This window comes from Excalfactoria chinensis, chromosome 5 (assembly GCF_039878825.1).
Source record: "Excalfactoria chinensis isolate bCotChi1 chromosome 5, bCotChi1.hap2, whole genome shotgun sequence".
Taxonomy (NCBI): Eukaryota; Metazoa; Chordata; class Aves; order Galliformes; family Phasianidae; genus Excalfactoria; species Excalfactoria chinensis.
In genome coordinates this window covers 5,958,848-5,975,761 of record NC_092829.1, presented here as the reverse complement: position 1 = coordinate 5,975,761, position 16,914 = coordinate 5,958,848, and the positions used below count along the sequence as shown (strand labels likewise).

At 40.8% G+C, this 16,914-nt stretch overlaps 1 protein-coding gene across 1 annotated transcript in view; it reads left to right on the top strand.

Moving 5' to 3' along the window:
- KCNH5 (potassium voltage-gated channel subfamily H member 5) overlaps positions 1-16,914 on the top strand; it is a 140,584-nt gene that overhangs the window by 37,563 nt on the left and 86,107 nt on the right. Inside the window, exon 6 of the mRNA XM_072337190.1 lies at positions 2,506-2,898. Within this exon, the coding sequence (XP_072193291.1) occupies positions 2,506-2,898 (393 nt within the window). The remainder of the gene's footprint in view (positions 1-2,505; positions 2,899-16,914) is intronic.

The window sequence follows — 16,914 nt, the reverse complement described above, 5'->3', positions numbered from 1 at the left end:
TTGCCATCCAGGCACCCTTTCTCATACTTCTGTGTCTGAGGAGGTGCATTTTCCTCACAGCTCATCCCTGGCAGAAGGTTCTTCTCACCTTACTAGTTCTACCCATTATCAATCATGTTAGTTAGTAGTAAGCAAGAACCATTCAGAGTCGGTGATGAATGGAGTTGACTAACAAGATGTTGTATATTCTTTAGTGGTTTAAAATTAAAAAATCACGCAGCATGAGATAAATAATCATTATAGTTCAGTGGTCTCTTCAGCCACTTGCCACCCACACACCATGTCAAAATCAGCGAGATATTATGCGAAGAATAATAATTATGCCTTTATTGTAGCATGGGATCTTCTAAGCACTCTACCACCAGAGGCACTGGGAACTATCAAGCATATGTTCATCACATTCATCTTGAGCCCAAGGAAAATTATTACTCCATTTATAGTGAGTTACTGCTTCCAACTCCTGCCTCACTGAATGAGACAGGGAACAAACACATCTGGAGAAACCATGGAAAGAAGTCCCTGTCCTGATGTATTTGTGATAGTGAATTGTGAAACTGTCTTGTCCACAGGCGAGGTCTGAAAGAGGATATAACTGGAGGTAATCTCCAGTTTGAGTCAAAGCCAAAATGATGTTTTGGCATTGAAGAAAGTTTCATGGGCAGAGAAGAGGACTGGTTTGGGGGCTACAGGAGGGGGGAAATAACATTGCTCTGATTTGGGGTGGGGGGAGGAATGCATTGCTTTTGTCTCAGAGAGGAGGATGCGTGGATCCACGAGTGAGCTCTCCATGCCTGTTAGTTAGATGCAGGAGTGCTGCATGTGAATCTTGTCTTGGGCACTGGAAAGGAACACCTGGAGTCTGGTATGTCTGTGGGTCTCTCCAGGGGCTTGGTGTCTGTAAGGGTCTGGTGAGCCCCTCTAGGTCTGGGCTCCTGGATTGTGTTGTTCATTGGCTGGAGCTCAGCACATGGCTTTGTGTTACACCGGAGCTGATAGCGCAGAGGCAGTTGTGGTCTCCTGGAGATGTCTGCTGCTTCCCATGTATTGTGTCTGGTGGTTTTCTGACCACAGGATAGATTCATTCAATTTAGGCTAATTCTGTAGAAAACAAATAGGTTGCTCGTGTAACAAGTTAATTTTTCATTCTATCAGCTTAGCTCATTTTCCTTAAGTGATATGATTGCTAAATCTGACATTAAGGGAAGGTGGGAAAAGGTGGGCACAGGGAGGTTTGCACCCCATCAGGTTACAGAATGACACTGAGCCAGATCAGACCTACTGGGAAACCACACCATCCTCCACAGAGTGAGAGAGGCTGCTGCTGTTGTCCCTTAGTGATTTCTGGAGAAGAGGTTTTTCAATCAGGTTTTTGCTTGTTGATCTCAGTAACAGTTTTTTTTTTCATCTTAAAAATAATGCTGTAAAGAATTAATGGAGAGTCCGTATCTGGGATGCTTCAGTTCTTCTGCTTAGTTGTGCTATTTATTCAGAGCCATTCACTGAGCACTCATTCTGCATTTGATTGCTTTTCCACGTGTGTGGCTGCTATTTGCAATCTAACTGTCCTGCAAATATGGTGCATTAATGTGGGGAGTCACAAAGCTGAAATGAGTTTAAAATTGCTGGAATTACTTATTTTATCCTATACATACTTGAGACCCCCCCCCCCCCCCCCCCCCACAAAAGCAGAAAGGTGTGATTAGTTCCAAAATACACACAAATCTTTCAGTTGTCAGCACAGTATATTACTGTGCTGTGTGTTCCTTTGTGTTGGACTGAGATAAGAGGTAATTAGATCAGCTGGGAAGAATGTCTTGACTGGATTTGGCTCAGTTCCTTTGCAGTGTTTCCATTTCCACAATTCACACAAAATGAGCATAGAGGTGGTTATAGTCACATGGGAAAAAAAAAAAGGAGTAATTACATGAAATAAAAGAGAACCCACTGGTGTTACTGAGCTTGTAAAGGCAACAGCTTTTTGAAGAAAATGGGCAGGAGGCATGGTATTGCCATAGGGCTAAGGCAGAAGTTGTGCATGTTATTTTAGAAAGAGGTCAGCCTGCCAGGGATAGGGTATTGCTGTGGCTAAGCAGTGGTTTAAAACAGAGATCAAACATGAAGAATTAATCTTATTAAACTTCCAAATGTGAACGAATACTTCACGTTTGTGACTGCAGGGCCATGCTGTGGTACCCACAACCTGTTGGCATGGAGCCTTTCTGCCCTTGCTCTATAGACGTGGTTTCCCTTGAGCACATCTGCAGTGACATGCCTTTATGCAAGGTTATCCTCGTGTGCTCTCCTAATAGCACTTTCCTATGTGACTTGTGCACCAACGTGCTTGCTGGCTAAATAAATCAAATCATGTAGAAACTGTGGGTTGTCTTGGAATGTCCGATGGATGCAGTGCTGTCTTTGTGCTCCTTCCTACAGAAATCTGTGAAGCCCCAAATTAAATCATGTTAATCGAAAACAGTAATGTTTGTTTTTTTTTTTCTCTTATAGGTTCTCCAGCTGGGATCTGATATTCTTCCTCAGTACAAGCAGGAAGCTCCAAAGACTCCACCGCACATTATATTACATTATTGTGCTTTTAAGACCACTTGGGACTGGGTCATCTTAATTCTAACCTTCTACACGGCAATTATGGTTCCATATAACGTCTCCTTCAAGACGAAGCAGAACAACATTGCCTGGCTTGTGCTGGACAGTGTCGTGGACGTTATTTTTCTGGTTGACATTGTTTTGAACTTTCATACAACTTTTGTTGGCCCTGGTGGAGAGGTTATATCTGATCCCAAACTCATAAGGATGAACTACCTGAAGACGTGGTTTGTGATTGATCTTCTGTCCTGTTTACCCTATGACATCATCAATGCCTTTGAGAATGTGGATGAGGTAAGCCGTTGTTGTCCACCTCGAAATAAGTGTTTTAATTAGGGGTTGATTTAGGGGTGTGCTCCCCTGCATCTGGCAGTAATAACAGGCAACAGTAGGTCTGTGCAAACGTGCAGGGGTGGCATTAGGCTGTTGGCTGTATCTGTGTCATGTTCTTTCTCTGAGAAGAAGAGAGGTCTTGCGATTTCAGTGGTGCCTGGAGACATGAACATAAATGAACATGCTTTTCAGTTTCCTTTCAGTCAAAAGCATTGTCTCACGTCCACTTCCTAGTGGTGGAGTCCCTCCACCATGGCCTCCCGTTTCAGCTCAGACCCATAGATTGCCTTTATGTGTTCCTAATCCATTGCAGGACAGCCTGACGCAGCTTTATGTGAACAATCAACGTTCTGTTTCTGCTGTGGCTGAGGCTAGTGGCAAATTGGCCACTGGCTTTTACAAAAGTAGCAAATGCCTCTGAATGAGCATCTCTAAAATCCTGCAGACAATACTGTGATTTTCTTGTGTTGTGTTTTTCAACGACTGTTTGAGAAGGAAGTTTATCTCCATTTTTTAAGGACAGTTCTTAAGTTAGTGCTGGAATTGTAGAACGTGTTTAAGGAGAGAGAATGTGCGTATCTTAAAGGGACACTGAATTAATGCTTTTTAACTGCTGAATGTATTAACATTTAGTAAGTCGAGCTTGAAGCCTAAGATAACAGAGAGAACAAGGAATAACTAGGACAAATAATACAGGCACAAGTCAATGCAGAGAAAATTCATTATTAAAATGCAACTGTAATGGCATTAGGATGTGCTTTAATTTTTCTCTAGAGCCTTTTATCTTTTGGACCATAAACAGATGAAAAAGGTTTTTGTTTTTTAAACATTTTAACAGTTTTTTCTTAGAACACTTTGTTTGTTTGTTTGTTTTTTCAGTTCTTAAGAAAAACCCTGCAATTACGTATCCTCATTTCATGAAATCTGAGTTTGTTTTGTTTAATGCAGACTTTTGTAGGGCCCTTAAGATTCCATCCCTGTCTCTGTGCTGAGTACCTTCTTCTGACATTGTTCCGTTTTATTTATAGAGGGTATGACAGAAGTGATAATACTTAGAGCTTAAATTCAAGAGCGTATGAAGGCTGCCCGTCTGGAATCAGGTTGTACAGTCAGGCTGTGTAAGGAGGTAGCATTATCAAGGTTGTAAATATACAGCTTTTTACCATCACAGTTTCAGAGAAGCGTAGTTGGATTTTCAGCATTGCTTTCAGATTTTCATGTTTTAATATGTAAAACAAACAGAAAATTTCTGTGCCCAAGCCATACAGATTTAAACGACTGAAGAACTTAAGCTCTTTCTCTAAGGTATACATGGGAGTTAAACCATCTGCAGTGCTTGTGACAGCAAAGGATCGTTGGCACAGTGATTTATAAGCAAGGCACGCTTAGAGTGGCAAACTTGAACCAAACTGTAGTAACAATAAAAAGGTAGCAGCTCTAAGATCAATGCAGTTCATGATATGATTTACCATCAGACAAATGCAATACCAGCTCCGTTTAACAAGAGAACCAATGGCAGCATTTCTATCCTGTGAAATGATGCATTACAGCCCTGGGCCTCCAGCAGACCCTGGAGTGTAACTACTCCTATGCTTAATTTCTAACTTCTTTCAATCCATGTTTTCTTTGTCACCTGAAAAGAGTGGAAGTGATTTTGAAGACAGGTATGTAAGCAGGCAGTCTTGCTCCCTGTTTTCCCTTTTCTCTGATCATGTGTCTTCATTTGTGATGTGTACATCCTTTAAGCCAGCTGGTGTGTTCTGGGTGGCTCTAGTTATTATGCACTTTATATTCATTTCACCTTTAAAGTTTGTTTTAGATGTTTTCTTCTCTGGGACTTAAATTCTTCACCCTGTAGCAGCAATATATTTCAAAAATAAGTAAATCAATAACCTTAATTTGAAAGAAATATCCCAATTGATTGAAAGGAGAGTGTTTCTCATTAGAAACTGAGTGTTTCTTCCTTAAGGCGAGTAGAAGAGAGATAAGCTCTTTTTAGCTCTTGATTCTGGTAGATTTTTGCTCTTCATCTTAATACTGTGTGTTAGATAAGGGAATTTAGCATTAAAGACTGTGGTTGTTGAATTTCCGGAGAAGTTGATAGAAAATCAAAGCTTTGTGGTAAAGATGCTGTTGCTCTTCGGATTCTTGATGTGGATGCAAATCAGAATGAATTGCCCTGAAAGCCAACAGAGTGAAAGATGTCTTTCCAGATTTGCTCTCCTTGTGTGTCCCATCTCCAGCCACTTCTGTTTTGCACACAAGATGTCAAAAGTGCTTTTATTAGTTATTAAAGGATTCTGTAGGTGGGGGTGTCCAGTGCAGACAGCTTCTTCCCCTCCCTGTGAGCAGGTCTGGGATGCATAAGGAAGGATATGACAAGGAGGTTATGGTTTGTGGCTCTCCTTTTAGTGTGTGTGGATTTGATTTTAGGCCAGGCATAATAAAAAACAAGCTGCCATTTCAGTGCCATCTACTTCAGGATATGTGTTTGTTAGCCTGTGCTGTTATAGGTGTTTGGAAGTTTCTCGTGCAGAGACTGAGTCATTGTACAAAATGTCATATGCACTTAATGCTATTTTATGAAGTTAGAATTGAGGAGAGGAATAGAAAGTTCCACCACAGAAATATGAAAAATCATAGAATCATCAAGATTAGAAAAGACCTCTGAGATCATCCAGTCCAACCAGTAATGGTGATATATGTCTCCTTGCTGAGGACAGGAGTTCTCCAGAGAGAATCATATCATTAAGGTTGGAGAGACCAATAAGATCATCTAGTCCAGCCATCAGCCTATGCCTGTGACTGCTCCAGACCATGTCACATAGTGCAATATCTACCTGGTTTTGAAAATGTCCAGGGACAGTGATTGCATCTTTTCCCCGGGCAGCCTCTTCCAGTACATCGCCAGTCAGCCTTGGCCAGGGTAGGAACAGTGCCATTTCCATCACAAACACTATGGCAAAGCTGCAGTCTTGTGATATTCCAACCTGAAAAAGCATGACTGTAAATCAAAGTTGTTTTGTTGTTGAGCTTCAATACATGGATGTGATGAAAAGGATTACAACACACAAATTGAGAACTGGGGGAATTGAGTGGATTTGATGCAGATTTAGAGGTGTAGGTTCCCATTCCTGGAGCCAGGTTGCTACATTCTGCTCCCAGGGATTTATGACAACGAAGGGAAAAGGCAAGATAATGACAGAGAGATGCCTTGCACAGCTTAGAGTGATCTAAATTGATGTGATGGATGAGGAATTAAGTGACTAAGTGGTATTGAGAGGGTAGAAAAACAAGGTAAAATAGGTTGGAGAAAAATAAGCTGAGAGAGAGAAAAATGGCATCCTTAGTGGGATATTTGCCTTATTTAAGAAAATTGGGAGGATGAGATTGTCCCAGAGATCGCATGTGTGGCATCTTCTCTAATTGGGAAATATTACTTGCACTGACATACATTCTGGCTAAAGCAAAGCCATACAGAAAATCACTTGTATATAGAAGTGTAAGATGGGACGGTACTAAACATACCAAGGAACCCAGCTAGTTTTCTAGGTGTAAACCAGAATGGGATGTATGAACTCAGAATCCCTGAAACTGGACTGTATTTTTATTGTTCTTGTTGATAGAAAGAGTTATGTTTAGATCCAAAGATTTTGGTCATGTGTAATTCGTGTTGTTAGTAGGGCGATTAAAAGCATGTAGAAGTTTGAAGTTTAATCCAATTGCATGGAGTCTTGGACATGTGTATCAAATGAAGCTATGCTATTTGTTTCCCCTGATTAGTAACTGAATGTAACAGTTCTTTCCATTAGTATGTATATATGGAAACATACATTTCTAAAGTCATCTGTCCCTACTTCTGAAGCTAGAGGATTTTGTTAGCTTGAGGCTCATCCTTTTTGTGTGATCTGCCTATTTGAGAGAGATTAATATGTAGCCTTTGTCACTGGGCTACCAAGAGGTTGGTTAAAGTGTGGGAAACCCTTAGTCCTAATACAAGACAGAATATTGATCAGGTTCAGGATGGGCTGATCTGCACAATGATGCTGGTCCTTTTGCTTGTTCAGGTATGGTCAAGCCATGCTATAGTTCCTTTTGGGAGCAGATGCGTGGATTTATTTTCAAAGGAACATGGGGTATGTTTGGAGCCTTGCAAGTGGGAGAATGCCCTACAGCTGGAAGCACCCCAGGTGCCCACACTCAGATAAGGGCTGCTCATCATGCTGCTGCTGCTGAGAGCTGCATTTGAGCTCTGTGAAATTTAGTACAGAGAACATCCTGAAGACTGGGTGGATCAGCTTTTGTAGGCATGGAATCTACGTTCTCAAAGTAGCCATTCAAATGTTTGGAAAATCCTGGTGTACTTGATGTGGTTTTGTTGTTGTTGTTTTGTTTTTGTTTTGTTTCCTGGCATTTTTCACCTGGCTTCATGAATTTCTGAGATTGTAAGGAAAGGTCCTGAAGTTTTAGCTCATCTCTGCCAAAGACGTGGCTCTAGAATGATATGGCAAGAACTGTGAAGAGTGGAATGGTATGCTGGGACAGCCAAATAGATGGTCTTCAAATGAGCTGTAGACCATCTTTTCTGCAAAAATTAATATTCATGAGCCACTGCCTGAAAGTGCAAGCAGACATTTAAATGAGATAAAGCTCTGAAATTGTATGTCTGTTGTTTAATAATGTAGGACCGTATGACCCAGTGGCCTTTAAAATTCAGCGATCAGTGTAGGACGTAGTAAGGCATGGAATCCTTGCAAGTATAATCTACTTCTAATTGCTGTTATTGGTCTATTTCAGCGTTGGCAGAATCTTCTTTGTATCACTGTTGTTAGCTAAAACAACAGTGTATGTGAGCTGAATGCAAATACAGGCTGGTACAACTGGCTTCACCATGCTCAAGTCTGCAGTGTTTTGCTGCAAACATTCTCTTTTCCAAAGCTGCTTGAAAAGGGCTTTATGGACCCCAGTGGTGGACTGAGTAGTGTGATCAAGGTGGGGACAAATTGACACATTTCAAGAATGTGGCTTTGGCCCTGAAATAATATCTGACAAAATAATTCCCAGAACTGAATCCCTGATGCAGCCAACTGTTAAACTATGTTGAAAACTCCTAGCAACACAATGACAGAAATGCTAAGCCTGGGACCTGGCATTTTCCCCTTTGTAATGCAGTGGGAAGGCAATTAAATATGAAGAATGCTGTCATACTGCTGCAGTGTGCAGAAAAATGTAATATAATAATATATTGGCTTGGTAAAGATGTCCAAATATAAGTGTAGCCAACCACAGATGACTTGATAGTTGTTTAACAATATTTGCCCCATCATTTAGGTGCAGAATTGCAGTGGTTGTTCTTAGCTTGTTTTTTGAGCTACAGTTCTGTCCGCTGCTCTTTAATGACCAACTTTGTAACTGCTGTAAGAGGTTTTGGGATGTTTCTGCAGATTCCTAACTGGAGGTGCATACATTTTGATGTGTGGGAAAACTTGTGATAGGAAGTGCCTGAAACTCAGTAGATGATAAAGGCGTGGTGTGTATGATGCCAGGAAGCAGATGTTGGGTACAAGCACTTTAACTCGAATCGTTAGTCAGAGCCATACAAAGTAACGAAGAATCTAATTAGGGCAGGTTGTATGGGGAGTACTTTCAAGGAAAGCTTTGCATCTGGTGGATGCTGTCTCTTGCAGAGGAGGAGGTGTTTGTGGGGAATACAAGGCAAATGAACTAATCCAGGCAGATACTGAATTAAGTAATGCTGATGGGAATAGCACAGAATGCACATTATTGAGCTTGCAGAAGACAGCCACAAGTGGAAGGAAAGGAGTCTTAGTCTTTGGGTATGCACAGAATGGCTCCCATCCCTCTGCAGAAACTAACTGTATGGCTGGTGGTTTAATTAGACACATTACAAGGAGAGCAACCTTGTAACTTGATGCAAGTCTTTATTTTGCTGAATCCTGAAGAGACGGTTGGTGTTACACATAGCCCTCAGCATTAGGGCTACGTGTGGCTCCCAGAATACTTGCAGAAACATTGCAGCTCACGTTACTCTCTCCTGATGTTTCTTCTCTTTCCTTCCTGTATTTGGAAGAGGAAGTTTTTGGTTTCTTGTTGGCACTGGGCTGTCAACTAAATTCAGTAGCTGTCCTGACTGCTGGGACTCCCCTTCCTTTGCCTCCCTTTTGGCCTCCATCTGCCTTCTCTAAATAAAAGAAAGTTACGGTATTTTATGATATCATTATATTTTAATGATATCATCATTTTTTACGATATCATCGCCCAGTTGGCAATGCCCTGCTGTACTAACAAATATTACAGAAGTCCTCATACATCTCAACTGGAATCTAGAGTAAATATTTGCAAGTCTTCCTTCTTTTATAACCTCAGTTCTTCAGTGTTTGAAGTGTTTTGAGATGTGTGGTTGGACTGTAAGCAGTGCACTGGAATTGTATTGATAGTGTTGTAGGTTATTGATATTTTTCTGAGGGGGGAAGAAGCCAACAAAAAAGCTCCCCATCTTCATGGGTGGAAATAAAGGTCCTGAGCAATAAATTCGGGGATGCTCTCAGGGACTGCACAATAAAATATACTTGCTTTCATTTTGCTCTAAGGACTGAATTTTGTTCTTACTACATCCACTACTTCCACTGCTATCAGAGATGCAGGACCAGACATTAAATGGGCTCAGCCTGGACCCAGGGTTGAGGTAGTTTGTGCAGAAGCAATGTCCCTTATTCCAGTGTAGATTTATATAATTGAATCCAGCCATAATTTCAGTTCTTAAAGTGGTGATAAATCAGGAAAGTTGCTTTTTTATTTTTCTCATTCCAGCATTTTGATTTGTATGTATGCAACTTTATTGCTCTAATTGATTACCTAAAATAAATGGTTTCTGAGATATGTTGGAAGATTTATTTCAACATTAGCCCCAGTAAAGACGCATTAAGGAGCTAACCAGAGATTTTAGAGCTAAGCTCTATTTAAGTAGCTCAGCTTGAAAATTTCTTCTGGGAGCGATTTGCTAGTTGAATTTTGAGCAGCTTGTCTGTCCTTTTGGATGGCCCTCCTGAATCCATGGTATTCATCTGATAAAAAAACAGAGCCAGGTCCACTCCACAGGGTGACTGGGGCCCTTTGCTATATGATTCCGTATGTTCATAGAATCATTTGAGTTGGAAGGGACTCTTAAAGGCTATCTGGTCCAGCCCCCCTGCAGTGATCAGAGACACCCACAGCTCTATCAGGTGCTCAGAGCCCCATCCAGCCTGACCTTGGCTGTCTCCAGGGATGGGGCATCCACCACTCTAGGCAACCTGTGCAAATGCCTCAACACCCTTATGTTAAGAAACCTTCTGCCTTATATCCCACCTATATATTTCCCCTCTTTTCGTTTGAAACCATTTCCCTTGTCCTATCACAGCAGATTGTGCTAAAGAGTCTGTCCCTTTCTTTTCTCATAGCACCCCTTAAGATAGTCAAAGGCCGTTGTCCGGTTTCCCTGAAGCCTTCTGTTCTCCAGGCTGAATGGCATTCTAGCAGTGTGTCTCAAAAACAGGTCTGAGGAGGCACCCTGTCCCCAAATGTTCCTTTATCTGAGGAGTCACTCTGTCCACAGATGCTAATTTCTCACTCATGCAAGTGCAACTGGTTCAGACATGGACTCCTCCACAGTGTAGTTTAGGCTCAGAAGAGATGCATCCTGCCCTCGAGAGTGTATGTATTCACCTCACGTCAGCTTATCAAAGAGTAAGAACAAAAGCAGAAAAAATAAAGTAAAAAATAAGGAAAAAAATAGAAGGACCATTTGAGTCACTGACTCATGTCTTTAGTGGGCAGGTTCATCCTATCATCCCTGTGATAAACTGATCAAAATCCGCCTTAATTCGTGGTGTCTGCAAATCTGTCTTAATTTGCAGTCTGCCTGGTTGTCCCTGTGCCAGCCTTCCTGGTTACTTTAAATATTTCTTCTTCTTCCCTTATGTTTATCTCCTTGATGTGCTTAGAAAGAACAGTCACCCCCCGCACACACACATCGATTTTCCTTTACATAGTCTAAGCAAGCTGATCTTGTCTAGAAACCTTGTTTTATGAAAGAGGCTTTAGGATTTTTTTTTCCCCGCATAGTATTGTGTTTGAATACATCTATTTAGAGCTGAGCTGTAAGAGCCCATCACCTCCTTGGGAATGGGGTTTGGTTGTTCTTCTTGCCCTTGGCGACATTCACCTAATGCATCCTGGAGCTGGATTAACCTTTTCTATGAGTGCAACCCACTGATTGCTCTGAGCCACCATGTGTTTAATGACTGTACCCAAATATTTCTTATTCTCTATCACTTTCAGCTAAAGAAGTTTGTTATTAGAGAGGGCTGTCAAAAAATCTTGACAAGACCCCAGCTAACCTAAGCTTAGCAAACCTGTGCTGCTGCATCGATTGCGTTTTGATTTATCTCAATATTTCTAATTACTCTTTCCCTTAACATTTGTTCAGGTAGTATATCTGTTTGTTTCCTCCTTGATGCATTTCTGTCCTTCATCATCTTTGAAAACTAAAGCTACAACCTAATTTAATTTTCATCCCAGGTCTGGTTTATTTTACATCATTGCAGCCTGGTCGCTTTGGTTGGTTTGTTTTTCTTTCCTTCCCTCCATTTATGATCGTGAAGGATCTCTGGGTATTTGTTTTACTGTTTGGTGCAAGGAAATGTTTGACCTGACATTTGGCAGCTCTCACTTCATACCTATTTATTTATTTATTCTTTTACCTTCTGAAGTGTAATTATTTTTTTCTTGAGCATTTTTTCCTTTAAGTATATTTCATACCTCCATTCTGTTTCCTTCCTTGGGATGGTGATTTCTATTTAGAACTGATGTTGAGCTTTACAAGTTTTGCTTCTGTCTTGAGACACGACCTCTGGATATTTTTGTTACCTTTGGTACCTTTAGAAGTAAGGACACTCCAGGCATCCTCTGCTGTCAAGTGTCTGACTCCCATCTCTCCCACTCCAGTTGCCTTCCCTTGTTATTGTCTGTAATACCATAATATCATTCACAATTTATCTGCTGTTGCACTTGTGAAGTCAAGAACTCTAGTCCAGTTTACTTTGTGATTGCTCATTTTTTGTGAACCAGTTCAGTCCCTTTTTCCAGTCAATGGGGACTATCAGAACGAAATGTAGTGTAGCATCACTTTCTGTGGAGTAATTGGCTGTTCAGTGAAGAAATAAGCGTGCTTTTGCATCTGCAGAAAATCTTGTCCTACTGTTATTAATAGCATTTATTCTCCAAGCTCATATTGAGAAAGTTAAGTCACATTGTGAGACCGTGCTCTGTAGTATGTCTCTGTAATAACATAATACGGGTTTGGATGCTGCTCAAATCTGGGCTATCCAGATTTCTAAGGATGGGTTTAATTTCCCTTCTGTAAGCTGTGTAAGCGATAGGCTTCAGCCTCTTTGCATTCAGTGAGGGGGGAGAAGACAGCTCTAGGAGGTGATTCATCCCACTGCTGAGAAGGGCTGGATGAAAAACTCTCCTGACGTGCTCCTCTCTTCATGCACTGGGGGGGAAAACTGTGTAATTCACATAGACTGGGTGGCTTGCTGTAAGCCTGCAGCACTGTGGGAGCTGAACCCCACCCCAGGAGGCTGCTTAGATCTCAGTCATGGTATAACTGGGGCTTATGTACCTCAGCTCAGCCTGCATGAAACCATTTTGCACTTGCATGGAGGTACAGAGCTCAGCCTGGGTTAGGTTTGCTGAATGCAGGTTGCTGTCACTGCTTTGGATCTAGCATCTCTGAGTTTGTTAGCTAAAGTTTAGTTTAAGAAGGACCACATGTGCTGCGATCACTTTCTCAACTGCAGTGAGATGCCCTAAAATGGTTCGCAGGGAGGTCCTCAGTTCTGGTTCTTGGCTACTCCATAAATTCTTCAAAACCACCATGTGCTGAACATCAAGACGTAGAGCAAAGTTTAACTTGTTTTCCTCTAGCCTCATCTGAAGGCAGTACTGTCTGTTAAATGGTGCAGTACCAACCCCCATTTTCAGAGCCAGGAGGATATCAGTGTTGGAACACATTTAATCTGCATGTTTCTTTCACTTTTTTTCCTTCTCTTTTTTGTTGTTGCTGTTGCATATATGCCTGCAGCTAACAACGTATAAACAAGAAATCATGGAGTGAAATCTAATAAAAAAAAAGTGCCCAGAGTTAAAAACACACCATTCTCTAACAGAAAAAAATGGACTAAAATAGTGCACAAATGTGCTATTTCACTGTATGTATTGGGATTTAATTTTGAGGTTTGAGCAGATTTTAGTGAATTTAGATGGTAGAAAATGGCTGCTTATGCCTTTATTTTACATTTTAAAACATTTATGCAGTAATTTCCTACTGCAGAAAAGACTTATTAGGTTAGCAGGTAACCAGCTGATTAAATCTTTTATGTGTTTTACAGAGATGCAGCTCTGCTATTCTTAGAATGACTCCTTTCATGTACAGCATAGCCCTCCTCTTGTGTTTTCCAGCTGAGGAGAGGATATCTCTGGTGCTAACACCAACTTGAATGATTTCCTGCACTTGTTAACCTGCATTTTCCTTTAGTGACAGTGTTCCCTTCATCATTTTGCACGGCTGACTCTTGACCCCTGTGTAATGTGACTTTGAAAGCTTCATTCTTCCTGCTGCCTGTCTTATCAGGGATTCATTGCGTGTGGGAGAACTGAGCTCCCTCTTCTCACTCAGGGTCCAGAGGTCTGTTCCCTCTGGCTGTATTGCAATTGCAAAAAAAGGTCTTGCTCAGCCTTTGGTCAGAAAAATGTAGCCAGAAGCAGACATGCAGCTTCGAGGCTTCTTTTCTTCTTGAAGACTGAAGTTTGATAATGTGGTAGCATTTAGGATATGAACTGGGAAGGTTCAGGTGGCTTTAACACGAAGGGGTGGTACCCAATGCATTTCAGAGTGATAGCATCACTTGTGCCCCCGCTATCAATCTGAATTCATTTTCTCAGCATATAAGGAAAAATCAAGAAAACAGATTTTGCGAGGTGCTTAAGTCAATAAACTTGGATTTGTTTATTCATGAATGGATTTAATTGAATTCTGAAGTTGAAAGTCTTTTCCCCAGGAATGTCCTTCTGGATGAATTTGACATTGCCGGCTTCCTCTGTGGTGGTGGCTTCTGCTATTCACTAAATAGAAATGACAGTGCAAAAACCACTGGTTCTCAGCTACTGCGTGCCCTCTCCTGATTGTGTGGCCTCAGAAATCATGGGGAACCTTCTCTGCAGTTGCAGTGATGTGTGACTCCCTCTCCTAAGCTGATTTGGTTTGGGACTTCAGGTTCCAGGCTTGAAAAACAGTTCTGGACTAGGTGGTTTCTGTGACTGAGACGATGAAGAGCAATCTGAATGAATGTCATCTTCTGATGAAAACATTGTCATAAACGTTGGCCGAAGCCTCTAAGGACAGGATTAGGTAGTTTATACCATGAGATATTCTCAGTCAAAGAAACACTGAGCAACAGATACTACAGATTATTGCCCCCAACTAACCAAATATGGCAATAGAACTGCACACATCCCTCTCAGAAGGCGGGATTTTCAGTATCAAAAGCATGCATTACTTAAATGATACTAGCACCAAACTGGATTTAAGGTTCCTAATTATCTCTCTGTTCCATGAGTGCTTAGGTTACTTCAGTTAGAACAGGTTGTCACTCTTCGATAGAGAGGGTTTTGAAACATTTGCTCAGTAGCATAAATGCAGTTAAAAGAAAAATGAAATATAAGACAGCAAGTAATCAGCTGAATTAAAAACCACCAAGATTTGTAATAGCTCAGGCTTGATTCAAGGCAATTCTTAGTATAATTTCCAGCAAAGAGAGTGCTGCTGGGTCTTGGGCAGAGCTTTGTGTATTAAGAGTTGAGCCAATATTGTCAAGAGGTAGTTTAAGTATAAAGGTTCCTCTTACCACCTTTAAGTACCCAGCACTTAATAGTGCAGTAGGTCACATGTTCATTTAGTATGTGTCAAATTACTCTTTCCTAGGTAGTGTTTTATGGAACACACTTAGAAAGCTCCTGATATTGTCTCTGTATTTTGCAAGATTAGACATGAAATGTGACCTTTCAGTAAATATATCTGATGATTTTTCCACAGAGCAGTGTGTTAGACCGAGCAGACTTGAAGACTTGTAGGACTTTTGAGTAAGATTCATTCAATTACTCTCAGTTACATTTGAATGACAGCTGAAACAAAACATTTCTCTTTGTTTTATACATGATCATTAGCTGTGCTTAGGAAAAAAAAGCTGCAGCACAGACTTTCTTCCAGGCTCTGACATGAGCACTATGTTGTTGTATTAGTTGTATATTGCTGAACAGCTCACATAACTTCGGGAAAGAAGATGTAATATAGATGGAGGATGGCCCCCTGGTCAGGGATAGACTCCTAGGCTGCACAGCAGGAAGTGCAGTGTAAGCCTTGTTGCTGGGACAAATGTAAACTACTGGGTTGAAAAAGGGATTTTAGGTTCAGATTTCAGATCTTTAGCTCCTTAGCTATACTCCTGGTAATGAACAGAACAGTGAAATGGAAATAATTTACATTAGATACTGTGACTTACTGTGGTTCTGTGATGGTGACTCATATAGCAGTCCACTGAAACCAATCCATTGCATAACGAACTCTTCAAGGAACTTCCCAGATTACTGCACAATTACAGAGTGGCTCGCAGATATATATCCCAAACCAGTTAATTAGGCAGATGTTTAGGTGAAAATAAGAGTGATAAACCAGACCTGTGTCTTGCGTAAATGCAAAATACAGAAGTCAAAATGGGAAAATTCCACTTCCCTCTGTCATATTAGTCATCATGTGAGTTTGAATGCAAATAAAGAACTTCAATTTATTAAGGATTTGGGGATCTGAAACAAATTCCAACCGGATTTGAAAAGCACACAAGAATTTTGTTGAACAGATTACATCTAGAAATATCAGCTGCTTTTCACCCTTCAGATGTTAATTGTGCAAAGAAACAGAGTTGCAAAAGGGGGAAGATTCTCTCTCATATGGAAAACTCCAGAAAGTGAAGTTTTTTTTACTGTTTGATAATGTAATTAGCCAGTGTTTTGACTAGACTGATTTGATAATGATGCATAGAAAAGGGCAATTTAATCTTGGCACAGTAACTAGGAATGTTTGCCTCATTGCTTTCTATGTCTTAATTTCTACTTTCAGAATCTGGAGACATTTAATTTAATGTTTTGTATTAGAAACCTTTTGCAAAGCTTCTACTTTAAGTCACTGATTAATGCATAAGTTAGGCATTTCATGGAATTGCAATGGATTGGGAACATGTTTTTCTTCTTTCTGCATCTATAAACTCTGTTAAAATATGCTGCCAACTGTGTGTGTACGCAGAAGGACAAACACGTTTCTTGTTGTTCCCTCTCAGACATTTCCATCAACTTTTTGATTGTCCCTCTGCTGCTGTTCCATAAATATTTGTGCTTCCACTTATTTGTACTTCATTTATCTTGCCTGATTAGGAAAACTACTCAAATGCTTGCTTTAGGAAAGTATCTGCAGTATCTATTGATATGCAATGTGATTGACCCTGTGTGCAAAGGCATGCTGCTTGCATGCAAAGACAGGCCTTGCAAAGGCCTGTGCTATTTGGTCTGTATTGCCCTCTCTTTGGAGAGGTAATGTGCCTGCACACTTTTTAGGTCTGTATTCAGTCAGTGAGATGTATTTACAGGTAACAAAATTGGCAGTTACATTAGCTGTAATGAAGCATACTGTGAGATGTGAGGGTATTGGACCAAATGAAGTTAACCTACTACTGTCTGATGGATGCAAGAGCAATGGGCATTTATATGTTATTATTAAAAGTAATTACATTTAGTTTCTGATGTTTTTCTTGTGCATCTGGCAATGCTGCAGGCTATTGAAGCAGATGGACCACCACTTTGGTC